Source organism: Pleurodeles waltl, chromosome 8 (genome assembly GCF_031143425.1).
Source record: "Pleurodeles waltl isolate 20211129_DDA chromosome 8, aPleWal1.hap1.20221129, whole genome shotgun sequence".
Taxonomy (NCBI): Eukaryota; Metazoa; Chordata; class Amphibia; order Caudata; family Salamandridae; genus Pleurodeles; species Pleurodeles waltl.
The window spans coordinates 1186382117-1186409199 of NC_090447.1; the positions used below are offsets into that span (position 1 = coordinate 1186382117).

General features: G+C 42.1%; 1 protein-coding gene across 1 annotated transcript in view; it reads left to right on the top strand.

The window, feature by feature from the left end:
* The window catches only part of VWA8 (von Willebrand factor A domain containing 8), a 1423713-nt gene that overhangs the window by 402329 nt on the left and 994301 nt on the right, over window positions 1–27083 (top strand). Inside the window, exons 10-12 of the mRNA XM_069205432.1 lie at window positions 14083–14214; window positions 24603–24737; window positions 24815–24892. Coding sequence (XP_069061533.1) covers window positions 14083–14214; window positions 24603–24737; window positions 24815–24892 — 345 coding nt within the window. The remainder of the gene's footprint in view (window positions 1–14082; window positions 14215–24602; window positions 24738–24814; window positions 24893–27083) is intronic.

Sequence of the window (27083 nt, forward strand, 5' to 3'; positions counted from 1 at the left end):
CCATTGCCAATAATAAACAACTTACATGACATGCTGAAGGGAATAAATAAATAAAAACAAATCTAGGGTATTATACTAGACATCGTTTTGTGCTTAGTTTGCCCCTGTCAGTTTCAATTTCTTATTCCACAATGATCAGGAATTTCCAGAAAGCTGACACTGCATGATATTAGTTCATTGCATAGATACTGCTACAGCATTCCTATATGAACAGATGCATAATGTGAGCTACAACTTTTTTAACCAGCACCTTCTGTCAGTTAACAACACTACAAATAAAACTGTGTTACCCTAGTAATTATTCAATCATAAATTGAGCATGGCCAAAATGATAACAAATGAACAAGAGATCTCTTAAACTGCTGGTTAAAGGATCTTTACAAAAGAATATGAAAGGTGATCACAGTAATCGAAAGCAATGCACCTGCTCCAAGTGATGGTGAAGTGGAGGTGCAATTGAGTGAACCATACATAGACAAGAATAATTACACTGACAATATTAACAATCTATACAAAAGAGTCCCGGTCCATAAGACACACAACATATCTTTAGAAATCCAGTGATTTTAGCATTTTGGTTTCTGTTGTCAAATGATATGAGTGAACCCTAATCAATCAACGTTTTAACCCCCTCAAGGTAAATCACACACAGTCGTCATCAGGACATTAGAAAGGTAGCAACCTACAAGGCAAAAAGCAACTATCAGTGATACCCTTCCACATATGAGAATCATTAAAGCGTGTCTACGAGAAAACATAGTCGCCCCTGACCAGAACACTCCAATTCATATATGATGATGATTAATTTAGGCAGAAAGAATCTGCAAAAAAGTAGTCCAAGAGCCAATTAGTCAAACAATTCTATATATATAACATGGAGAGGAGGTGAAGACAATAGTTCTGTCACAGAATATGCATCCATGGTGCATGCAACAAACCTTGGGCAACACCAAAAACCTGGAAACACATTTAGGAACGTCGTAACAGCTGTGTGAATGGTCCGTCTCCTTAGGCTGAATGTCATGCTATATTTCATTCATGCAGACGACTAAAAGCATGCTATACTTAATACATGCAGATAACCACAAGCGTGCAATTGATGTAATGGCTGCCTGTCAGCCAGAAAGACGCAAAAAAGATGTCATCATGAGAACAGAGTTTGAAACCAGCAGTGCTATTCATCAACACAAACATGTCTTGCATTTGTGCAGCCCATGTGTACACATATTATCATATAATGAGCAGAGGTAAGCACAAACTTGAATTCTGTCAAGGAAGAAACCTACACTGTTACTCTAGAATGTCACGCCAATCAGTAGGTGTTAGCCGATAAAAACACATTATTCAAGGTATGACGCCACACGCCTGTTCTTGTCCTGGAGGATTTAATGAATCCCTGTAGCGTGATTAATGAATTAATGATCAAATGATTCCTAGGGGAACACAGTTTGATTTGTAGTTTATTACCCTTGTTCTCTGGAATACTGAGTGTCCCATATATGTTATATAGTAGTTGACAACACTGGGCAAGCACGTACAGTATGTTGAATGGATTTTCTAGTGAAGTTACGGAGCCTGCATTTCTTTCTGTGTTTTTTGTTAAGCTGTTTCGAGGACAAGTTGGAAGATTGGAGCCCTCCAAATCAAAACAGCATGAGCTTATTTTTTAATACCATGGACTAACTTACATCCAGGTAGGATTGCTCAGTGAGCAAGGAGTAACTCTTAATCACCTTCCAAGCATGGGCACGCTGTGCTAGTATGTTTCTGTCCTCCAGAAGGGAAAGAGAACGCATCTTTTTTGTGAGATATCTCTTGAAAATCTTAAAACTCATCAGACTGTCCCTTAGACTCCTTATTTACAAAGCTATTAGGGCTTTCTTCAAGCAGGTGATCTAATGTGTCAGGTTATGTTTGACGGACTTTAAAGCATGTCCCCAAAAAAGCCCCTTGCCGGACAGGTATTTGGTGGACCAATCCAAATTCGAGATGAATTTGAGCTGCGGATCCATTGCACGGAAGGCAGACGATCACCCTGTATGTTTTGGAGATAATATTATCCAAATATTTTGCGTCTCCCTCAGCAAAACGTCAGAGCCGTAGTCTATAGTTGGAATTGGTTTTGCTTGAATTATGTTTAGCGTTGGTGTCATAGTTGGGCCTTGAAGTTCGTTTGACAGGGCACAAAATGCATGGAGGTGTGCAGTGACTCTGTTTTTAGTATTTGCTGATGGGGCGAGAAAGAGCCTTGGTTATCATTCAGAACTCCTAGGATATGTATTTTTCATTCTTGAATTTGTTACCATTCAGATGCCATGCAACCGTTATTCTTAGCCATATGTGGGTATATATCAGAACAATGCCTCCTAACAGGGGCAGTGGGATACAAAACATATTGATTATATCTTTCATCTATGTGTTAAAAGACTGTCACTCCTCTCTCACTCTGTTTGCGTTTGCAGAAGAAATGATAGGCATGACCTTCCCCAGGTGTCTTGCTGTGGTCCTCCACAACAACTGAAAGCACAGGATGGAGATGCTAGGCAAAGACCATCAAGAAGATTTAAGCTAAAGGAAACTTAAGATGTTATCTAATGATAGGAAAAGGCAAAAGGCATAAAAAACTCTCAAAAGGTGAACAAAAATAGACAAAAGAAAATAAACATTAAGTTGCAAAATGCAAGAAAGCACAACAAAACCCAATGTAGCCCGTTTAGAAGAAGCAACGGACTCATTATGATAACTAGTGCCGATAAACCCATGCAAAACCTGAAAGTACATTACCACCATATCTATTAGTATTGTTCATATGAATAAATGGTACTTCCGGTAACTAAACAACTTCTTGTAATATTGGCCTCCTGGTCTTAAACATCCTTCTGTTCTACCACCTTCATTTTAAAAAATCAATGGGTGGAGCAGGTAAGACTATCTAATTTCCAAGAGGCCAAGACTTAAGTCCTAATGGCAGCTTCTTGTTAACTAGCATGGGTGTTGAACTATCCTTTATCAATTCTCTAGGCTGAACCTAGGACAGTAACATGAAATGCCCATGTCTGGGGCAAGATCATACTCATGGCTGAACAGCGTCCGCTGCATAACTTGTAATGCAGCATCCATTATGCCTTGAAACAATGCGATCCATATCATGCCACACTCTGGTGCCAGCCAACAGCTGCCTCCTATTAAGAGCCCTGGGCTAAGCATGTGGTTGTAACAGTGTATCCCATGCAAAAGGTCTGAAAATAACCAAAGTTGACCTTAAGAAGTGTGTACTGGTGGACTTAAAATAGCACATGCTCAGGAGATTAAAAAACAATCGAGAATATGAGGAGAAATTATATTTTTTCCAGGGTTCCAGGACCAATGGTGTACCTCATACCCTTTCCCATTTATCAAAAAATGAAGACCATAACTTACTTTAAAGGCACATATATGTTTAACTTCCTATTCTTCTTGACCATTAACAGAAGTGGAGGATGGGTTGAAATGATCAACCAGCAAATTAACTTTTAATGACAGGTTTAATCTGTGAAATGTGAAATTGCAAGAAGGAGAAAGCCATATTTGTAGGAATAGTCAAGGGACAATAAAAACAAGTGCATAATCTTAGAAACACCCGTAAGAGGTAACAATTGAGGCGATAGCCGTGTTCCAAATCTAATTTACAATTTCCCTTCTTTTCTATTCAGTAATTTCTTGCAAGCAAATGTTTGAGGCTTGTATATCAGTAGACAAGTCCTTTTGTACCCTTTGTGGGGTGGAAAAAGAGACAGAAGCTACATTAATTATCTTGTCATTCTTTATTTCACTCCAGTACATGACATAAAGGGAGAAAACACTGTCACTGAATGCACTGAATTGTATGCAGATTCTACATATGGTAATCACGTCTTCCAGTGATCTTGAGTGACATTGGAAAAGTAGCTTAGAGAGCATAAATCAGATATTGGACCATAGTCTGTCTTTTGATTGGTCTATGGGCGGTACTTGAATTACATTGCCTGTTAAATGCTTAGCTCTTTACTCAGAGCCTTCAAAAATAAAGAGATATACTGTGTCCCTATGCCAAAAAGATTTTCCAAGGTAAACCAGGAAGATGAAAACTATCTCATACAAACACAAGCCATTTCTGGGGCAACAAGCAACATGAATAAAGAACTGAAATGTGCAATTTTACTACAAATGTCTTCTGTTACCGTAATGACTGAAAGCATTCCTGCAATTGGATGCTCTTCAAAAAAATCTGTGAGAATAATTGGCCTTGCTGCCTTTGGGTCTTTTAAGGCTTGCTGGTTACTGTCTTGAATTCTTAACTCGTGCACAAATAGAGCAAGAACCTACATAACATTTGATGTCCTTCTTGGAAAGTCACAGGAAATGGTGGGACACTCATTCTAGTATCCAGAAATGGGTGGCTCATGATGCAACTGCTCAATTTGTAGTTTGAGTTCAGGACTGGTTAACCATCATTTCTTGAACACAAAAATCAGCCTATTCTTTATTACAGATTCTTCTGGATGTTGTAAAGTACATGGCTGAATTTGTAATGCAAGATACACTTCTATTGTCATCAGATAACAGTGGGGTGAAGAATTGGTGCTGGCCATTACTTTTCAAGATTAATCTCTAAATAACAACCAGACAGAGCAAAGGCTAAGACATTCTGAAACACAGGCATGTAAGATATGCGTATGTCAAATTCAGAAAGGAAATAAGCCTAACGACTCTACTCACTGTTCTGACATTTCATATTGTAATGCTTGTTTTCATAATTGTCAAAGTTCGTTAGTACTACATAGCTCTCTTTATCTTCCTTTTCTGTTATGACAAATTTGCCATTTTCAGGTTATTTAGTATTTATGTTTTCAAAAGTAAAATTATTCCTGGTTACATGCTGAATATCGTTAAGTATACATTTGTAATAACAGATCTATTAACATCTTGATTTGCGAGTTTTGTCACAAGTACTCATTCAAATTTTAATCCACTTTTAAGTGATTGCAAGTCTACATATCCTGATGTTTCTTCTAAATCGCTTTCATGATATTCCTTTACACCGGTTTTCTCCAGTTTTGTTTTACCCATTGAATCACTTGTTTTTGCAGCTTAGAAAAAAATAAAGTTCATCCCTAAATTTATTCCAAATATTTTTAGTTTCAAATATTATTTCTGATTTAGCTTTACAGCATTTGGCAGATTCTTTCAACATCAGTTCTTTAAGTTTTAAGACAACATCTTTTTTTTTTTTTTACCAGGATCGAATAACACCGAAACAAAACAAGATACATTGTCACTTTCAGTGAAAAATAAAAAGTTGTGTATAATCATTAAAAAAAATAATAATAATTTGAGCCATAAACAAATAAACAAAATCAGCCAGGCTTTTCTAAGAAATAATCCCCAAAGATCAGGGAGAACTTTTTACCGCCACCTACTCTGCTAGCATATCTCATCTCCTGAGCCCTGACTTGCGTCACCTTACAACACCATTCTTGACTAGTGGGAGACAGCTCAGAGCGCCAATTTCTCAACAGAAGAGACCTAGCAACCGCAGTGGCGATAAATACAAGCTTCTCCCACCTAGAAGGGAGCCTTGTCTCAGGATTGTAACCCAAGCTCATCAGCCAAATGCTGGGTGATATGGAAAGCGGCACCATAGTTGTTAACATCACAAAAATTCCATCACAATATCCCTGTATACATCGGCATGTCGCAATCACATAAGTCCAGCCTGCCACTCCTACTTCTGTACAACGAAAACACATATCGGCATAGCCGGTCCCCATGCGAGACATTCGTCCCTGAGCAAAGCGGATATGTTGGATTTTTAAATCTTCAATCGTGAGGCGGGAGATACCATACATTTTTTACCTTTGACCAATTCCTGACAGTATAGGTTGCTTTTGTGACCTTAAACACCTAATAAATACCAAACTATTTACTTCATTGAAGACCAATAAGTACAGACTTGCCGTGGTTTCGCAAGAAATTAGGAAATTCCTATTTCAATAGAACTTAATAAACTTAAAAAGAATAAGCCTTGATAAAGTCCTTCACAGGACGAAACACGTGTCGGCTGAAATTGGTTGAATTTCAAGATCAATTCTTTCATTTGGATGGAAAGGAAAAAGATGAATATGTTTCACCATTGATTCAAATATGCAATGTGTGAGAAAACACTGCCAAGCTTTTATGTGCAACACCAGTTGTGTATAGTAGTAGTTTTGTCATAATTTTTTGTATGTTATTTCGTGGAATTATGCTATCTCTGTATTATGTATATTAAATTTGCCAATGGAATAGTACACTTTTTGTAATTATTACTTGTCATATTGATGCCACATTTGCTTTACATTATGCTTTTTGCTTAAAATCTCTAAATTGCTTAAACTCTCTAAGTTCAAGGATCCATGAACAGAATTGAGAATTTATGAACTTTATTCGTGTGTGCTCCATTCTCATCTCAAATATTAACCCATGCGAGACAGGGCCTGCGGGGTTCGATACATTAACCATTTGCCAAAAAATATCATTCGATGCCAGTTAGCCCCTTTAAGAACTGAGAAATTCAGACTATTAATGGTCTCCCAGCATTCACTTGAAAGCTCTAAGTCGTCCTGACGAGCCCATTTCCTTTGAGCTTTTATACCAAAATCTGCTTTGTCCCTGTCTGCCAGAAGCCTTCTCCACGACCCCACAGTCCTTATCCCAGGAGGATCGACCAATTCTGAGACCAACAACTGGTCGTTAACAATAGAATTGACGTCTAAATCCCTTAAAATATGTAACAAAATATTATAAGATCCAACCAACAGGAAATCATTTTTAACAGCAGACAGAATATTTAATGGAGTTTCCCAGTTGACATTGGCACGGAAATCCCCAATTTTACTGAATCTATTATGCTCCCATTTCCTTACTGAGTCTTAATTAAGCTGAGCACCAGAGTGCAGCAAGATCTGTGTAAGAGGAGTGTCGAAATGTAATCGGATTGAATATTTTCTAAAGAAGTCTGATCTTCTCTTAAAAAAACATTTGAAAATTTTATAGCAAACTTTTTTAGGCGATTTTGCCAAGAGTGCTGGGTTCCGAGTATTATGCTCCCTACATATTAAAACCCGAAAATTAGTAAAAAACCTAGAGCCTGCCAAATGATCCATTTTGAAGCTAGCGCAGTAATGTGCAAAAAAAGCAAAATAATAGTCTTTCAAATTCGGCAGAGCTAATCTCCCCTTTTCTTTATCCGCATATAGTATACTTAATGTGGCTCGAGCCTTCCGGTTTTGCCAAATAAAAGGGCGAAATATGGATTCCAGTTTTCTGAGTTTTTTTTGCGTTAGAACACACGGGATGGCCGCAAACAAGAAATTGAAGAGTGGTAAGATTGACATTTTAATGAACGTAATTCGACCAAGTATAGAGAGAGGAAGGGACCCCCAGCGTGCCAGCAGAGCCTGAGTTTTCTGAAGTAATGGAGCAAAGTTTAGATCGTACAGGTCTCCTATATTGGCCGAGAAATAAATCCCTAAATATCTCTTTGGATTGGCATACACACACCCTCTTAATTCAGGAAGCAGATTGATAGGAGAAGTGCCAGTTGCCGGCCAGCTATAAACCCATTTTGATCTGGATGTACCAGTTTATTAACTACCCCATTAAGCCTATTGGCCAAAAGTTTTGTGATCATTTTATAATCTGTGTTTAACAATGAAATTGGACGACATGCATTAGGGTCCTCCCTGTCCTTGTTTTTCTTAGGAAAGCTAACCACGTTTCCTGAATGCCAGGTCTTAGGAATCTGCTCGCCCCTCAGAAGGCCATTAATTAAGACCAAAAAATCCATGGTGAATGCCTTTATAAAAACCTTATAAAACTCAGCCGGGAAGCCACCTGGTCCACAGGCTGTCCCTGTGAAAAGGTTCTTAACAACGTCTAGGAGTTCTGGCTTCGTAAATGGCTGTGACAGCACTTCACAGTCTTCGTCTGAGAGACTGGGGATATCCAGGTCCCTCATGGATTTCTCAATAGTCCTGGGATCGATAATTGGGACATAACTATAAATTTGTCTATAATGCTCCAGCATAATTTTATCGACGGCTCGGGGGTCAGTGGGTCTAACCCGGTGACAGGACATCTTGGAGTGTGTATGATATTACCAGCAATACGCTCTCAAGCTTGCCATGCCAAAAATCTTCCTGTAAAGTTACTCTCTTCGTAGACCTTTTGTTTATAAGTCCGATATTCTATATCCACCTTCTTAAAAAAGTTATCAGCCAATGCCTCCTTAGCAGCTTCAAAAGACTGCCTATTAGTATCCGAGGGAGCATGTAGATAGGCAACTAAACACTTTTGAACTGCCTCTTCCAGTGTAGTAATTTGTTGTCTCAGAAACAATTTATCAGCTGCCTCTTTGGCAATTACCCAGCTCCTAAAAAAGGCCTTAAATGAATCCCATACTACAGCTGGAGTTGAAGATCCCTGATTCCGTTTGAAAAAATCCCATATTTCAGCCTGAGAGATGTGTGGCCACCCCTCATCCTAAAGAAGCTGGAGATTAAAAAAACACCTTCTGGTCTGAATTGTAGGAGTTGTGGAATAGAGAGACACTTCCAGGACCAGGGAGGCATGGTCTGAAAGACCAGAATGCTGGACTGACTGAGTTCTATAACACAATGTTTCTGATATCAGAAAACAATTGATGCGAGAGGAGCTTTTAAGCTGAAATACAAGTATATTCCCTCACATCAGGAGCGTTCGTTCTCCAGGGATCACAAAGCATCAAAACCTTAACATAGTCTTTAAAGATTTTTGCAACATTGGGTTTGTGTTGTTTCTTACCCCAAACCGTGGTATCTAAAACTGGATCCTGAAGGAAATTAAAATGACCTCCAATAATAATATTGCCTGTTAATTGCAAGAGAGAGTGAAACAAGCCTACATAGGGGGCTGGGTCATCTAACAGAGGGGCATAAAAGCTAACAAAGACAAATCTTTCTTTGGCAATTAAACACTGGACTCAACACTATCGCCCGTCAGGGTCAGAAACAAAATCCAGTGGCTGTGCATTGAGGGCTCTGGCTTAAAAAAAACGCCCCACCTCTGTGAGCTGCTGCAGCGGCTTCTTTAAAATCAGCCATTTTTTTAAACATGTGGAAATCCGGAACTTTATTAACCGGAATATGAGTCTCCTGAAGAAGTATAACTGAGGGATTTAAAGCAGTTACCCTTTCCTCAATTACAGACCTTTTCCTATGGTTATTTAATTCATTAACATTCCAGGAGAGTATTCTTAATGGAAGAGAAGATTTTGTAATTGATTTGCACCTTGGCTTAGTCTGAATAACATCACCCACACTCTGGAGTAAAATACACTATCCTAGACATAACAACACTCTAAAGTGGCAAAAACGGATCCTGGTGTCAATACCTCTCCCCCCAAATCCATCCCCACCCCTCTTCCCCCCCTCCTTCACCCTCAGTGGCCCACACCTGGAGCCCTCCCGCCCAGGCAGCCTGAGGCTTCACCCACCCGCCTCCATCCTTCCCTAGCCTGGTGCCTTGACATAGCACCCTAAGCCACAGACTAGAGAGACTAAAGTGCAAATAACCTGGACATGCGTTGTGGGCGCTATCGAGAAAAACCTGCATTTTCTTACAGTATCATCATCCTCATAGTCCAATAGGTCGCCCTGCCATTCTCTTATTAAGTTTTTTCAACCCTGGCCCCGCCCCCCCTTGTTCGACCTGACTGCTCAGAGTTTTGAATTACATGTAGCAAGGATTTAGCAGCATCCACTGTCTGAATAAAATTCGAATGACCCTGAAAAAACACTTTAAGTTTGGATTGCTGCACAAGTCCAACCTGAGCCCCCGCCTTTTGAAATGCCGGAATCATCCCTTTCAATTCTCTTCTCCGATGCGCTGCTGCCACCGACATATCTGAGAAAATCTTTAACGCATAGTCACCGGGAATCTGGAATCTTAATTGCTTGTTGAAGAATCTGTTCTTTAATGCGAAAATCGCCAAAATTCACTAGAATAGTGCAAGGGTATTTAGAGTTTGGTGGCTGTACTGCAGGGACCCGATGGGCCCGCATGATATTGAGATCCGAATGCTTGTCCATTGGTTCTAATAGAACATGACGTTGAATAAGACAGTGACCAGATCTGTGACTGTCTGGCCATTTTCACGGCCTTCAGGGACTCCTGTGAATCTCAAATTAGATCTACGTGAACGATTTTTGGTGTCGTTGAGCTGAATCTGTAGATCTAACAAGTCGGCCTGACACTTTGCCAGGGATGGTTCTACAGTCCCACGGACGTCCTCAAGGTCAGAAACTCGCTGCTCGATATCCGTAATTCACGAGTTCAGTTGCTGGATATTACTACAGATTAAGTTCAATTGTGATTCTGTTCTCTAATTTGCGTCGTCTTGAGAAACTTTCAGAGTTTTTAATTCCCTTAGTATCTGCAGGAGTAAGCCTTCCTGGGGGTGTCAGTGCTTGCCGTATCTTTCAGCTCCTGAGACAGAGCCCCATTTTGACTCAACAGGAGTAGCAACATGAGGGGAAGGCCCAGCTACTGTGTCTCCCCTGCGCCTACTGATTGACTTGTGCAATGGAAGAGAAGCAGAGCTGTCTACCTGAGGGGCAGAGGTGCAGCCGTTAATCAGTGAAGGGGTACACTCTTTCTGACTTTTCCCTGCCCCAAACAAGGGATAGAGTGGCTTGGAGGCAGAGTCAGTGTCCGTCACCTGACCTCAGGAGGTCTCAGAGTTCCAGCTAGGGGTCGACTGAGTGAGCAGTGGAGAGCCTTTACCAAATGATCCCGTACTGGGATCCGAGTCGGATGGCAAAGCCCTTAATTCATCAGATGGACAGTCAGAGCTGAGGAGAAGGCTTGCCAAGTTAGTCACGGAGGGTGATAGATTATGAGGAAGGGGCGAAGTAGAATTAGAGGTTAAATCTATGGAAGACAGTAGGGGAGGTTCTAAAGATGGAGCCTTGTCTATATGATTATCCGAAGGCACAGGGCGTTTTGTTTTGCCAGTATGTGTTGTTCTAGGAGCCCTGGCGGCAGAGCAACCTGCGCCCAATGCATGATGTGGAGAACGCTGCATCATCCAAGATCACGGAGTAGCCGTGTCCTGCCAGAAACGCTCCTATCCTGGTCCTTCAGGTGCGATTAAGTTGTCAATGAAGCGCCGAGAAAGGCCGGCAGATCATACCAGGGGTCAGTCTAAAGACCAGTGCTTTGAGAAAGTGACTTCCACTCTAATAGTTCCCTCACAGGGAGAGAAAACAATAGTCTGTCTTAACCCTCAAAGTGTGACTGCGTCCGGATATGGCTAAATGCAAACCGGAACTAACGGGGCCATAACAACCACTGATGTGTTTTGGGAAGATAGCTCTCTAAACAAGAGACCCCCCTGGCACACTGACCAAGCCTGACAGTCGAAGTCCCCCAATATAATATAATATAATAGCATTGAGTAGGAATCCTCACAAAATGAAAAGCGGCCTTTTCAGTCCAATCTCCCCGTTTTTTGTTTTTTTGTTTTTCAATTTTTTAGGCCTCTACCTCACCTCCGTATGTCGCGCTGGTCTCTCCCTTGCCAGCGAGCTGTCCAAGAGCTGTTGCAAGAGCTGAGAGGTTGTAGAAATGAAATCAGTTATCAGCTGGTTCCACCCTCGGCTCCAAGGCTACTCCAGCAAAAACGGCGCTTGAATCTGCATCTGCGAAGCAGAGGGCGGCCAACAGCTCTGTAATCAGGTGTTCAGCCAGTCTGGCCGGAACAATTAGTTTCAGGTGCCTCCCCGGCGCGTGTGAATCTTGGCGACCCGCTTGCCGCTGTGCTATGCCCCCGCAGTCAGTCGTTCAACCTTGTCTGGCTGTGGCAATTAAATGCGGAGAGGCTCCCTGGCGTATGCTGACTTCTGCGTCCTGGAAGCCGCTGTGCCCGGAGAACAAGAATGCGGAGCCCACAGCGTGTCTCACTCCAACACACGCTCTCTCTGCGTCTGAGGCTAGCCGCGGAGCATGACGGGAGCTCCCACAGCTCGTCCGGAAACCGACCAAGACTACATCTTTAACTCCTGTAAGTTTAATTTCATCTCTATTTGAACTAACAGTGGTATTTAAGATTCATTGAATTCTTCTCTCGTTTTGAAGTGTCTTAAGATGTTACTAAATTAAAAAGTAATCAATTAGTTGCTAGGGTTAGCACAGATAATGAATGTTGTTTATGAGGTATGTATGGAGTGAACCTGCGTGATGCAATGCATTAAATTGCACAGTGTTTAAAGTTTACCTCCAACATTGTGTCTTATCTTATAATTCATTGCCATTGGTAGGCATTACCAACTGTTCATCATGGATGGTTGTGTAATCTAAGAAAATAAAACATCTGCTAGCTGTATGCTGCTAGAACAGACTCCATTTATTGTGACTGTGGAAGCATGTTTTCTTCTCACTAAGTATGTATTTTAATGAACAGTAAGCCCTGGGCCATCCAAAGCTGTTTCAGAGCCTTGTTTCGTTGGCTAGTGTGTAACTGAAATAGCTTTTATTGTGCATTAAATTATTTCTTCCCAGAAGTGGAATGATTTTCAATGGGTTTGGCTTTTTCCATTTCCCAATGTACTTATGTACCAATGGAAGGATAGACCTCTTTAAATCCTAAGATCTGCCTCCTCATTGGCATTGAATGTAGGGGCCAAAGGTTTGACCAGTTGGAGTGGCCTGAGCTATCAGTGTTGAAAGCTACCTGTGCCCTTGATTGTGAAGAACAAGATGCAGTAAATACAGAACTTTGAACTACACCTTGCACTTTACCTGCAGCCAGTGCAATAGGCCAAGAGACAGGGATACGCCATCCTAATGATTCAGGTGCAGAATGGCTCCTGTCGCCTTACTGGGATTATTGTTACCTGTTTACTGATTAATACTGACTGCCCTTTTCTTGGAGGCACATCAACAATCCTCCAACCTATGATCGTATTCTGAGGCGCTTTCACCAAGCTCCATAATGGCTAGACACTAGTTACATCTAGACCATTAGGGGGTAACGGGTTGATGGGCGAAAAAACAGGCTGTTGAAATCTGATGCATGTGTAGTTGTTTTCCTCAATCATGTGGCAATTTGTGTGTGTGTGAAAATGTTCATTAGCATTGTTACATGGTAATGTACCCTGTTTCAGATTGTGGGGCCAAAAACGCAAGATTCAAGTAAAAACTAAAGTATAAGCAAAATAATTACACAGTGAAGGCGAGTCACGATTACATTTTTGAAAAGACAATTACTTTTTTCTCGAGTTTAAGCTACAGTGGCCTATTTCTTTCTGTATCCCTTTTGGTTAACTTGAGTCTTTCTGTGGCATGGTTTTATGTGGAGATTGATCCTACACCTTCCCCTTTTTATGTTGTCACATACCTGGCATTGTGCGTAATATATTATGCTGCAGTTGTCAGTTAAAATGCACGGATTAAACAAGCTGGCCTTCCCGGCAGCCCCTTCCTTCTTCTGAAATTGGTTGCCCACCAAGGTCAGACCAGCCAGAACGCAGCTTCTCTTTTACAAGACTTTGACGTTTTCCTTTTTCGACTCAAATCTCCTAGCTGGCTTACCCCTTCTCTCGGGTACCTTTTGTTTGCCAGCTTTCTGTATGGGCTTTCTGACTTTGCTCCCCATTTTTTCTTACTTTTCTGTTCATTTTAAATGTATTAGTGATGCATTTGATTTAGCTTATTCATTGATTTCGTGTGCCCGCAGCACCTCATTACTCTAGGGTGATAAAATAAAAATAAAAGTATCCTTGCTAGGTGGTTAGTTCACACTAATTAAATAATTGCTTCCTCTTTGGCCAGGCCCGGAATTTGCAATCGAGCTTATCCTGAGTGACTGGCATGGAGTCTTCCCCACTTTATAGATTGTGAAAACGACCGAGGAAGATGTGAAACCGCCTTATTGCATACTTTGTTATTCAGTGCACTCTATCCTTTTAGAATAGAGTTTGGCTTTGGAATTGTAACAACCCCAAAGGAACAAAATATTGCTATTTGTTGTCTTCTTTTTTTTAGAGGTTTGAACTCCAGGATACTGGCACTTCTACTGTTCCGCACAAGATTTTGCATGTTGAAAGACAACCTGATAGTGACATCCTGCAGGCAGCTGTGAAAGTCCAAATTGCTGACAAAGCAAATTCAATCCAGGTAACAATATTTTCATTTTTAAACACTTTTGTAGTGTGGCATCTCTGTTTTAAGATATGATGGGATTGAATCAAAGCATTTATGTGGTGATTACTACCTCATGTGGATGTGGCTCATATCCACACAGATAACAGTGTGGGTATGTAGTGAAAGGTGTATTGTTTCTGCTTTTTCTGTCATGTGTGGTGACCACCGTGGTGCAGTTATCCTATCATGTCATGCTGTGTGATGGATGAGGAAGTGTGAGAGATAGACATGCATTTGTATAGTTTGTTGTATGCTAGCAGCACTGAGTAGCTATGTATGTCCCTTTATTGTGTTAGTAATTTTGCTTTATTTTTTCAATTCCATTTCCTCTGCTGGCTGTGGCTCCACTTCGTCATCTTGTGGATTTGGGGGAGGTAACAGGTGTGGAGAAGAACAGTGTGGGAATCGAGCATCTGCCCGGATAGATGGCATTGCAGTTCTTTTTTATTTTATTGCCATTATGAGATGTCATTTAATGAGATTTACCAAGATAAACTTTGTTGCAAACATTCATCTGTGATAATAGCATACTGGTGTGCAGGTATGTGACTATCTGGGGCCTGCACGGTGACTTTGTTTGAGTCCTCAAGTACAACATTACTTTGGGGTAAACAAGGGTCAAGCAATGGAGTATTCCTTCTAATCTAATATTTTAACACATAGATACTCCTAACCAAAATGTGCTGAATCTGTGTTTTTTCAGGATGGAAGCCCTCACTCTCTGAGAGTGGCATGTTTGATCCTCAGGACCTGTTCACTCTGGAGATAATGACAGAATGGGCCACAGCCATACTCAGAGTAGAGATCTTAAGTAGATATATTAGGATGGTATCCCTGTGAAAGTGGATTGTGTGAGATGTAAGAAAAGTGCGGAGAGGAGATATATGAAAAAGGAAGTGATGTTAAATGCCTCTTAGTGATCTAAAGTTTTATTGTTGACCCCACAGGGCAGGATTAGAAGGCAATGGGGAGTACAAATTCATGAAAGAGGTTGATTAACATGCTTCTGGCTTAATTTGCCCTTGGAGGGAGTGACCAGTAATGTTTGGCAGATCATGCCAGTCTTTGCAGGCCCCTCTGGTTAGTAGTGAGTGGTTAGATAGGTGGGCTGGTATTGTCTGTATATGTGCCCTCCAGTTGCCAGCAAGGTTCCCAAGGCCCTTTCATACATTATGCTCCTGTCCTGTTGAAGATAAGTGTTCATGAGATGAACTGGCAAATGGTTTATAGAGAATACTACTATGCTTTTTTCTTTGATAGTTTCACATGCTCTGTCTTTTCTTAAGCACTAGTCCTCTAGGCAAGCAGACTTTTTGCCCTGAAAAGCTGATATAGCATACACATTGGTGTATGATATAATTACAGAGAACGCACCTGTGATGGGAAATTTCCCTAGCAGATTGGTATTTGACTAACACCTTGATTTAAGGGTTAATTTCAGATTTGCTGAAAACTCTCTTCAACAATCTAGTGTTTTTAAATCATGTGATTATAACTGTTACTTCCACCAAAGGCAGAAATTACTTAGGTTTTGTTTAGCTCTTTATTATTTATCGTGGGGTTGTTTGTACAACGTGATAATGAATCTTTTTGCACAAACATTTTACAAGGAATATTTTGAATTTATATTTTGGCCTGGTGGGTCACCCCCAAAATGGACCCGTTACAGGCACAACTGTTAGGTGCCTTGTTGTTTGTTTTATCTCTGATCCAGCAAGGACTTGCATTGCACACCGTTAGAGATTATTTGTCCATCCTGTCTCAAAGCTTTGCAATATATGTTTAGTTTCTAGTACTTTGTGATGCCACAGTAGGATCTTATTTTGGGCCTCACCTTCCTCCCACCATTGGACCAATGTACAGCTGTCCGTCACGTAGCCTGGCCCTGAAGATTGTGTTTCTAGTTAAGGTAACTTTGGCTTGTTGCATGTGTGAGGTACAAGCTCTCTCGATGTAGCTGCCTTACACCACCTTTGTTTTGGATAAAGTGGTTTTGAGGACCAGTGTGACCTTTTTACCAAAGGCTGTAGCTTCTTTTCACCTGGTCAGTCCATCACTCTCCTAAAGGTCTCTGCCCCACCTCAACCCCTAAAAGAGGAGGAGAGATCCCATTGGATGGACCCGAAAAGAGTCTTAAGCTTTTACATCTATTGCACCAATGACCATCAGGTAGATAGGCAGTTTTTTGGGGGGTTCTCTAGGACAAAGAAAGGCAAGGTAGTGCAGAAATGGACTCTGTGAAGGTGGATAGTTCTTATGCATTAAGATTTCTTATGCACCGGCCAGAAAGCCTCAGAAAGAACTAAGGGCTCATTCCACCAAGGCTATGGCTGTTACCACTCCGTTGTCACATGTAATGCCTGTACTTGACATCTATGTGGACATCTGTGCAGGGTCGAACAGGGGACTGAAAATAGGCCCAGGCAGCAAAACAAAAATGGGCCCCATTAGTGAATTAGCTTCAAAAGGGGTCCGTATTTGCAAGTTGGGGCAGTTTTGAGCTTGGAAGTGCATTCTGTAAAAGTGTTTTGGAAGGTGTGTTATACAGCATGGAGTTAAACTTGCTGCAGGCAGCGTTTGTTTTAATATCAAGAAAATAAACAGTAAAATCCAGCTCAGCAGACCATAAAACAGGCTCACAAGCAGCCATAAAAACTACCCGTACACCAACCTGTCAGACCAGTCCTTCGGGCACTGCAACTCTTCTTCTGTGTATACGTTCACAAAGTGCCACTGCCTTGACCAGTGGCGGGCGGTAGTTTTAGGAGGGAGGGGGTGGGCAGGACACACATGCACGCATGACACTCATTTATTCAAACACACTCGCGCGCACATACCCATTCACCACACTAATGATCAAATATTCAAACATTCAAACATATGCACTCAGCAAACATTCATTTAAAAACACACACACACTCTTACCTTCAGCTCTGCCTCGGAGGTCCCAGGAGGGTTGGGACTGCTGCCTTCCCTCATTGACTAACCTAAGGGCAGCCAATGAGGAATGGCAGCAGTCCCAACTCATCAAAGAGTGGCATAGGGTCAGTTACACTGCTGACCCCACCCACTCTGTGACGAGGTGTCCTGATTGACATTCGGCCCTGGGTGCTTCAGGGCTTAAAACCGAAGCACCCAGCTCCAAAGCAATCAGTGACGTTCCCTCTCCACATCGGGGGAAGGGCCTCAAGGCACCTTTGCTAGACTGAAGAGGTCACGCCCACAGGGCTGAGACTTCTTCAGCCCAGCAAAGTTCAGCTCCGGCAGCCGGGAGCCTGTGCAAATAGCACATGTCTAACTCCTGACAGCCTGACCTGAAAATAAAGATTGTCTGTCAGCCTTACCTTTGCTCAGCCACTCTTATTGAGGGGCAAAAGGTGGGAGGGCGTGGCCCCTAAGCCCCAAAGAAGGGGCAGCGGCTGGCATTGACAGCCCAGTCCGATGGGAAGGGCATTTCGCCTGCATGGACCTGCAGGAATTTGAATATAAAATACTCAATACATCAACCACTTTAGGAGGTACTACTTTGGTATTTGTTCTAAAGGTGAGGAATCTGTGGTTTGAAGTATCAATCTAAAGAACAAGTTACTTACCTTCGGTAACACTCTTTCTGGTGGATACTCTTATCTAGTTGCAGATTCTTCATCACCCTACCACCTCCCTGTTCTGTGGAATGGTTTCATTTTCAATCTAAGAATGTCCCAGTGTAGGAATCTGCACACTGATACATCTGATTATTGTTGAGCTTCACATCCAAGGCCACAGATAGAGTCAAGAAAGAAAATGACGTCAACATGCTTAGCGTGCGGTTATATATGCAGCCCCACCTTTCACTTATGTAGCAGAACGAAGGCTGAAGACAGCATGGAGCAACAGAACGCCACCTACTGGCATGCAGGAGCAAAGTTGTTTTACATTTTCAAGATCGCTCTGATGTTTGGGGATATTCTGAAGGTGAGGAATCTGCGGTTAGATAGTGTCCAACAGAAAGCATGTTACCAAAGGTAAGTAACATGTCATCTCACATTTCGCGAAAGCTAGCCCTGGCAGCCCAGGCAACAGTCTTTACCGACTTTTTGTGACTGCACAGCATTTAGTTGCAGTGATCACCTTCAAGGATAGCAGTCCTTTTTCCTTACCTGTTGTGACTGCAGCCAAGCTACTTTGATTCCCTCTTCCATGGTCATGCAAGACCCGTAGTAGGCAGAATTTATTTGTTCCTGTCCTGCTGGCATGTAGATTATTTACCCAGTGAGTGGTGTAGGTTTTTCACTATACTTACACTCTCACTCCCTTTGGAATCCACTCCTCCTCCTGTTAATCTTGGTCAGAGTTTGTCAGATCTTGACCCCATTATTGCCCATGAAGTTCAATCACTGCTGACCCAAGGGACCAAAGAGATCGTTCTGAAAGTGGAGAGTGGCAAGGGGTGTTACTCCCAGTACATTTTAGTGTCCCGAAAGGACAGAACGCTCAGACTGATGTTAGACTTTCTGTTTATGAACATCTTCCTTCAGAATGAAAAGTTCAAGATGTTGACCTTGGCTCAGAACCTTGCTACCCTCAATTCAGATGACTGGATGTTGTTCTTGAACTTGAAGGACGCGTAGTTTCATGTGCATGTCCTGTGGTCCCACATATATCTAAATATTGCATGTAGGGTTGAGATATTTATGGAGAGAGTAAATACATGGATGTGGTTGGATGGACGAATGAAAGGGAACTGTGGATGCCTCCCATCTGTAATCATAATACCCTTATCTCCTTGCCAGAAACTGAGTTATGTAGTGTACTTAACTGACCATCTGGATACATTGTCTCCTGTGCCCATATTATGTAACGGGCGCAGTGTCCATGTTTGCAGCACTGCACACAGGTATGCAGGTGCACTGGGCTCAAACAGGAACAATGCACCTGTTACAATCAAACGGCTGCACCTGTGAACTCATGCCTGCTCTAGGGGCAGTGCATTAATAAAAAACAGAGCAGCTGTTTAAAGCAGCCCCTCCATTGTTCACTGTGCTGGTGTCATCTGATTGCACTTTAAAAGGGGGGAGGGGCACAGATTCCCATGCAGACAGATGCACTCAGGAACTGAACCCGCCTGCAGGGGTATGTTTGGGGTTCCATTGGATATCACTCCTCCCTTCAAAAGGGTGCCCGTGGGGGCTCCCTGAGCCTCTTTGCCTCTGAACCTGTGTCCATAAAACAGTGTGCTTGCCTAGCCATAGTAGTTCTCTTATTTGCGTGGGACACATTCCCATGCAAAAGATGGAATTGCCCCTTGGGTTAACACCAGTGCTATCTCTATTATAGAAGGAGTGTATAAGCATCCACAACCCCTTGTGTAATACAACAGTGCCAGGAATGCAGGAAAACTGATGCACACTTCTGTTCCAGCTTCAAGGACCTGTGTGTAATATGACCTTTGACCATTCTGTGTCTCCCATATGCTGATCAGGGGTACTGAGTCATTGGCAGGGCAGAGCTGTCTGTAGGGCCAGAGTCCCCCTATGCAGGAGGGACACAAACCTCCTGCGCATGCTCTACGTTGGGGGGGGCTGAATCCATGATCATTATGCTGCGAGGTTCTGTGGCGGGTTAAGCAAAAGAACTCTACATTTAGTTAAATGCAGTGTTTGCCTGTAACTAGAAAGGGAGGAAACAAACTTGTTCATATTGTGTAACATTTGTTTGAATCATTGTGTATATGCTGCATCGAATAACCACACGTCAACTATAATTTCACAATGTTTTGCAGTCATTTCTATTATATAAGTCCTTCTTTTAATTGTTACAGTCCACAAATAATAAGGGTGTTCCTTCCTCTTAGAATAGCACTTAACTTGTTTTCTAAGTCTAAAAAAGGAGAGGATTCTAGAGACATGTTGTAGAAGAAATTCCTAGCAGCATTTAAATAAAGCAACAAAATAAGGGCGGGATGTAAATAGTCACCTCGTCCCTGTTAGGGTTTGAGGAAAAAGGACTGTTCCACAACCCAGTCCTTATTTCATGAGGATTGTAATACATCATAATTGCATTTATATAGTGCTTATTACACCTGACTAGGAATTGAAGAGCTTTCGACCCCATGACAAAAATGAGACATTCATTTTCTCACTTTTCGGTACAAATATCTGCTCATCTAATAACATCCTTATCCTCACTGGACACAAGAGGTACTCCTCTATCCCAAATGTTACACCCATAGCAAATCTCTGGTACTATGGTTCTGCGGTAAGGGGTTGTCTGTGTGGGATGTTGGATAGTGGCCCAGTGGCCAGCGCCTTCTGTGTACATGAGAGGTGAATGAAGTATATCATCAAAAATCAAAATAGGCAAGGACACAACTTACTTTAGTTTGCCAAACAAACCACAGGTAAAGTGAGGTAATGATAAAAAACCTAATGCCTCCTGAAACTGGTCACTAATGATTAGCTGCTCACACCCACGCCATTAATACTGCCCTATGTACAAACTATTTTGTTGACATACACAAAGGGCCTCATTACGAGTTACAGTGTGGCGGTCCGACAGCCACATTACGCCTCAGTCGTACCGCCAGTATTCCGCCACAGAACAGACTGGCAGTGCTGGTGGCCCTAATCCACCAGAGCAGTGCTGCTAGCAGCGCTGCCCCTGTGGTTACGACTCCCCTCTCCCCCAGCGCTTTCATGACGGTAGCACCACCATGAAACAGCTGGCAGAGTCGGGGCACAGGGGGGCCAAGGGTGCCCCTTCCCATGCACTTGGCATGGGCAGTGCAGGGGCCTCCGTGGCCAGCCCCGTTGAGATATCCACTGTCTGCTTTGAAGACAGTGAACATCGCGACGGGCACTAGTGCACCCTACGCACTACAGCATTGCTGCTGGCTCTATTATGAGCTGGCAATAATGCTGTAGGCTGTTTGCTGCTGAGCCAGCGGGCAGAAACTCTATTTCGCTGACCTACCGGGAAACTTATAATGAGGCCCACGGGGAGGCTGCCGCACTGGCGGAAACCTGCCCATCTGGACTTCGGCGTACAGGCTTTTCTGTCCGCCAAAGTCTTACTCGACCCCAAAGTCTGGTCTACATTGATGGCATATATTGTTCTCTTTCAAATACAACCATCCTTCAAACTGCATGAATAGGTCAGTCAATAACCTTCGTTAATATTTTCCACTGAGTAGGAGACCCTGAACACAAACTGGTCATAAACTTCAGATACATTTGGTACTTCACGCTTTCTGTATTGCCTTGAGGTCAGACTGTGAAGAGATCTTCTTAGCTCCCAGTCAATATCATACTTAAAGTATAGTTTCTGAAAATTTGCTGAAAATTTCACAGATATTGAGGCGTCTGTTTTCACGAAGCCTGGTGCCAACTTTAACTTCAGAATACCCAAATTCCTCAGCAAATCCCAGAGCAGTTTGGCCTCAGGTATGGTATATATAAGGCAGAAGAACAGAAATTGCATCTTTATTTCCATCTAGTCGGGTTAATTTAGACAATGCTTTCCCTGGCCAGTTGAACCACCCTAGTTATAGGCACGGCCACTGGAATTATATTATTTGCTACATCTGCATTTTACGCATAATATTAAATTTGCCACATAATCTTTCATTTGATGCATAATCTGCAGATTTAAAAAATATAGTTTTTAGCCTATATGGATCATAAAGTCATTAAAAGAAGTGGAGACGTGCTGCCATGCATTGGAAGGCCTTTCTTAAATATTGACTGGTCACCTTTATATAACTAGTCGAACAAGGTGAAAGATTTGCTCAGATAATTTTAACATGTATAAAAATGTAAAAGTGTTAGCATGTATAGAAATGTCAAAATAATGAATTACTCCTACTGCAAAATGTGCTGCATTACGCTGCATAATTGGCCTTTTCTTGACACATAATATAGTGATCCCTGCCACATAATTTGGTGTTCCCCTGCTGCATAATTCCAGTGGCCATGGTTACAGGTTAAACGTTTCAAAGGTAAGGTGCCTGGCCAACATTTAACTTACAAGAGTGCTGCCAACACAGGTTCAATCTTGTTCAAATAGAGTTCAAATTTGGGTACATATTCCCGAGGTGAAAAGCTTTGGCCAGGTTCCCATGAAGGATTTTTGCAGATAGTTTCTTTTATAACCATAAGTTATACATGGACTTGACCTCAGATGCTGTTCCTGTGGTAATATACTCAGAGAAGACCACAAACAGGCAGACTTATCTGCCCTGAAAAAAGCACAAACATCCCTGAACCAGCCGGGGGACCTGTGGAGTGCAAATGTAATGCAGGGCTTCCCTACAGAGGCTTGATTCAGGCATCCCTCATATGCTGACCAAGTACAGGAGCTGTCCTAGTCTACCTAGCCACAGCATCCTTAATGCCAGAGTCCAAAAACTATGGAGGTAGGTGCTGGGAGGTCTAAGTGGTAGTACCGAACTGTTTTTGAAAACTATTCTTACATTAGGATAATGGTGTTACATTAGGTTAGCCCCAGATTTCTGCTCTATGGAGTGAAGCATTCTAAAACGGCTCCTTATAAACCTCGAGAGCAGGGGATGTCACTCATCTGCTTCACTCCTTCGAAAAGCGTGGAGGTTCACCCATGCTTTGTGCAGGGAGGTTCTGTGACATCAATAGTTTTTTTTTCCATTAAGGTCAGACGATATCCCGCTGCTCCAGTGACAGGAAGTCATGCACTGGGTCTAACCAGTGAGCTGTATGAGTTAAAGTTACTCTTCGTAGCCTTGTGTGGTCTAAAAATCATCTAGTTAGGTTAGTACTGTTGCTGACTAGTCCTTTTGAGTCACAAACTCATTACATTTGATCAGTAGGTTTTTCTGTTCACATGGCATCTTTAAGGCCAATAGACTGTTGTTTGCACAAAAGAGTTGCAATTTTAGACCCTCCAAACACTGGGGCAGGACTGTTGCATGAGCTCACCTCCTGTTCCACCTGGATAATATACAAAGAAAAGATGAGTGGATTCAAGAAACAATAAAACTGGCAAACACGCCTTGGTTCACAGGGAAATGCTTTATGATTTCCCCAGCAGATCCTCAGTGGACTATGGTGAAATTTCTCAATGTAACCCTACCATAATATTTAAGGCACCACATGGAATTCCTAAAGAATGTAGGCGTCTCTAAAGCAGTTGACTGGGGACATTGTGAAAGGCGGGCTGAAGAACCACAAACAACAGATACAGCAGTTATTTCCTGAAAACGTCCTGCAGCAAATGGAACCTAAATACCTGGTCTATGATTTTTTTTCTTTCTGAAACCTGCCTGACAATGTCATAACATATAATTATCATCAACCCAAGTTTTCGGTCTGGCTATTCATGTAATTGTAAACATTTTTGGGACATTACTTTGTTTTACATTTTAACACATTTTTACATTGTCATATATTTACTTGTGATCTTAACATTCACAAGTTCATCAAAGCACATGAATTGTGTGTCTTTAAAGTATTTAAAAAAAGATTCACACAGAAAAGTGTATACTTAGTTAACAGTTCTGGGGAACAAAGTGGGCACACAGAGGTGTGGAAAATCTGCAGAAAAAGAAGAAAATGCATTTAGTGGACAGTACATTTATTAACTTAAAAAAAAAATAACCCATGCATATGCCATTTTGTTTTTTGGAAACAAGCACTGTTTCCCCAAGCTTGCAAGTTTTGTTGAATTTGTGAGTGTGACGAAGACAAAATAAAGTGTGAATACTCAATTTGAGGTATCGTAAGTAGGGTTGAAGGACAGATTATGGGCAAATGAAGAAAGTCACAGGTCAATCACTGACTTAAAAAATATATGCGCTTTCATACAGAATGAGTGAGTGAATAAATGAAATACATCAAACTAGGAATCGAGTATGAAGCAACTGTTGAATTAAAAAAATTCACAGGCATTCATAGATAGTGCTATACCTTAAAAATTAAATCCGCTGACTAGAAAATGAAAACATTCACTTCTGCATAAAGTATTTGAATACATCGAGTGAACTCCCTACTCTTTGTCTGATTTATTTAATCATGTTTGGCACTATTGAATAGAAAATATGGCAGACCATCACATACAAGAGGCAATCTTGTGACACAGACAAGTTTACTTTTAGTTTCATTCCAGGTAATGATGGGTAAAATGCCTATATTAACCAATTACAGGCACTTTTCTATGCTAATGGACACTCAATGTGTAACCATATATGTCCATTTTGGTTGTGCATTTGATCGGGCTATGATTTTGTTTTAGTGAAGAATGAGATCACACTTCGGAGTATCCTAGTAAAATTAAATAATTTATTTTAAAACTTTGCTCTTGGAAAGGTTGGAGATTGTGGAAATGATGGTTACGTTTCTGTTATGTTGCAGGTCCCGGTTGGAACTAGGCCACTACGGCCAAATTCAAGGTCAACAACTTTCATCAAGACCGTCAGTCATGAACAGCTGTTAGCTGAAATGGTGCAGTCCCATATGGTTAAGGATATGTGCTTGATTGGAGGAAAGGTAAGAAGGATACATGAGCAGTAAAGTACATGTTCCTATCTTCTCTGCGTCCCTTCAATGTATTTCTCTTTTTACAGGGTTGTGGAAAAACTGTCATTGCCAAGGAGTTTGCTGACATGCTACGATACGAAATAGAACCCATTATGCTGTACCAGGTACCTATTGTATGGAGTAGCTATTGGATGGTTGTGAAAGGATGGCACTCTTGGAATTATGCTGTGATTTACTCGTAAATTTAAATAATGATTAAATAGAGGGCTCAGTCTGAGATTATAGTAACACATTGTTATTAACCATATGAGGCTTTACAGCATTGCAGACAGCAACCTTTGCTGGATACAAGACTCTTGTGCCATAAGGAGTAGAACACAAACATGCTTCCACAGATGTATAGTATTATCTGTAGATGGCCAGTAGGCACTCATTTACGGTGGCAATGAAGTTTTATTCAAAGAGGCTGAGGATGTCAGGATTTGCCTAATGTAACCCACCTGCCAGATATTATTTAACTAACTCTGGGGCACATGCTTGGATACATACAGGATGCAGTAGCTCAGTCTTGTGCTTTTTCCTTGAACGCTCCCCAACTGTGGTGTATGTGGGACACCATTCTAAGTTGTACTGACTCTTCCTATTAATTCCGCTGCAAGGAAGGTCACCAAACTGTGGCCCTCATTATGAGTCTGGTGGTCCTGGAACCACCAGACTCACGGTGGTCAGTGGACCGCCATGGTAGTGGCGGTCCGCCTGCCATATTATGAACATGGCGGAGCCGCCATGTTCGAAACGCCACCACCGCCAGGCTGACGCCAGCTGGCAGCCTGGCGGTCTCAGCATTTGTAATCCTTCAGGGTGGCGCTGCATGCAGCACCACCCTGGGGATTATGAGTCCCCTTCCACCAGCCTTTTCATGGCGGTTTACACCACCAGGGAAAGGTTGACGAAATGTGAGACTCGGGGGGCCCCCTCTGAGCCCCTGCACTGCCCAGGCATTTGGCATGGGCAGTGCAGGGCCCCCTATGCACAGCCCAGTTGCGCATTCCACTGCTCGAATTAAGGGCCGCACTGGTGGTCTTCCAGTGGGATGAGTTCGGTGAACTCCTAATGAGGGCCTGTATCTTTTGTTCGAACCTGTTTTATTATTATTTTTAAGCAAGTAGAAAATTCAGCATAAACATGGATAATGGATTTAAATGCCAATACAAGTCGCATTACCATGTATATATCAGTAATATATGTATTACATGCAAAGGCTGCATTAGAGCATAGAGGACATCGTATTTATGAATGTCTCTTATAACCGTAAACAGGTATTGGGTCACATTCAAAGAACAGTGGACCTGTGGGTCTTGATTCATGGTGCTGTTACTAAGTGTTTGCAGGTTTCCTTCTGTGGGACCTTCCCCAGGTGGCGTTGACAAATAAAACAAATCTTTAACAGAATCTTCAAAAAAAAAAAAGGGAAAAGGGACAAACCACACCAACTTGGGTCTCCCCAGCCTTCTCCTTATTTCCCCAATCCCCCAAGTGAATCATTGATGTGGACAAGTCTAATCAGTGAATGCAACACACGTTAAATTGGATAAGGAGCAACTGTGGTAAGATCTGTGGAGCGTTAAATTAGGATGTTACTTACTCCCCACCCAAACCCTCCACAGCATCCGGGTAATCTAAGTCTGTATGGGGCTTGTGCTGGAAGTCATGCAATATGGTATCCCGGTTGGCAGCTATAGAGATCTTGTGTAGCTCTAAAGTGTCTTCTTTGTGCAGCGCAATACTCTGCTTGGGCCCACACCAGAAGAGATTGTCTCCAAGCCACAAGGGAGTGGGGCTGAGATGATTTCCAGGGTCTTGTGATTAAGCGTTTAGCTGCCAGCAGACCCAGATTGCGAAAGAGGAATGTGACCTTCTGTCTCTTACTTCTGTGGAAAAGACCCAATATGCATGTCTCCCACGTGTTCAGGTCTGCGTGTCATGTTCAGGGTGTCATTTGGGTTGTGATGTTGCAGCAGTAAGACGTGGATGGGCCCATAACGTGTAGGAGATTGGCACTTAATAAATGACATTTGGGGCTGTGGGAATCAGCACAATGAAAGTATTGGTTTACCTTAGCAGGGTTGAGGTAAGCTCTCTGGGTAATGTAGTATTGAATGGGGTGGAAGTGAGTGTTGTGAGGGAACCAGTCAGGGCTTTCTAGTATGGCAGCCATTCTTTATCTGTGCATGGACGGGCCAGTTCGTCCTCCCTGTGTTGCCTCAGGGGTATAATTGATATTGCGGTGTGTTGGCACAGTGAAGTTAAACTACCTTGTGAGGTGCCTGCCTGACCCCATACTGTGGAGATATT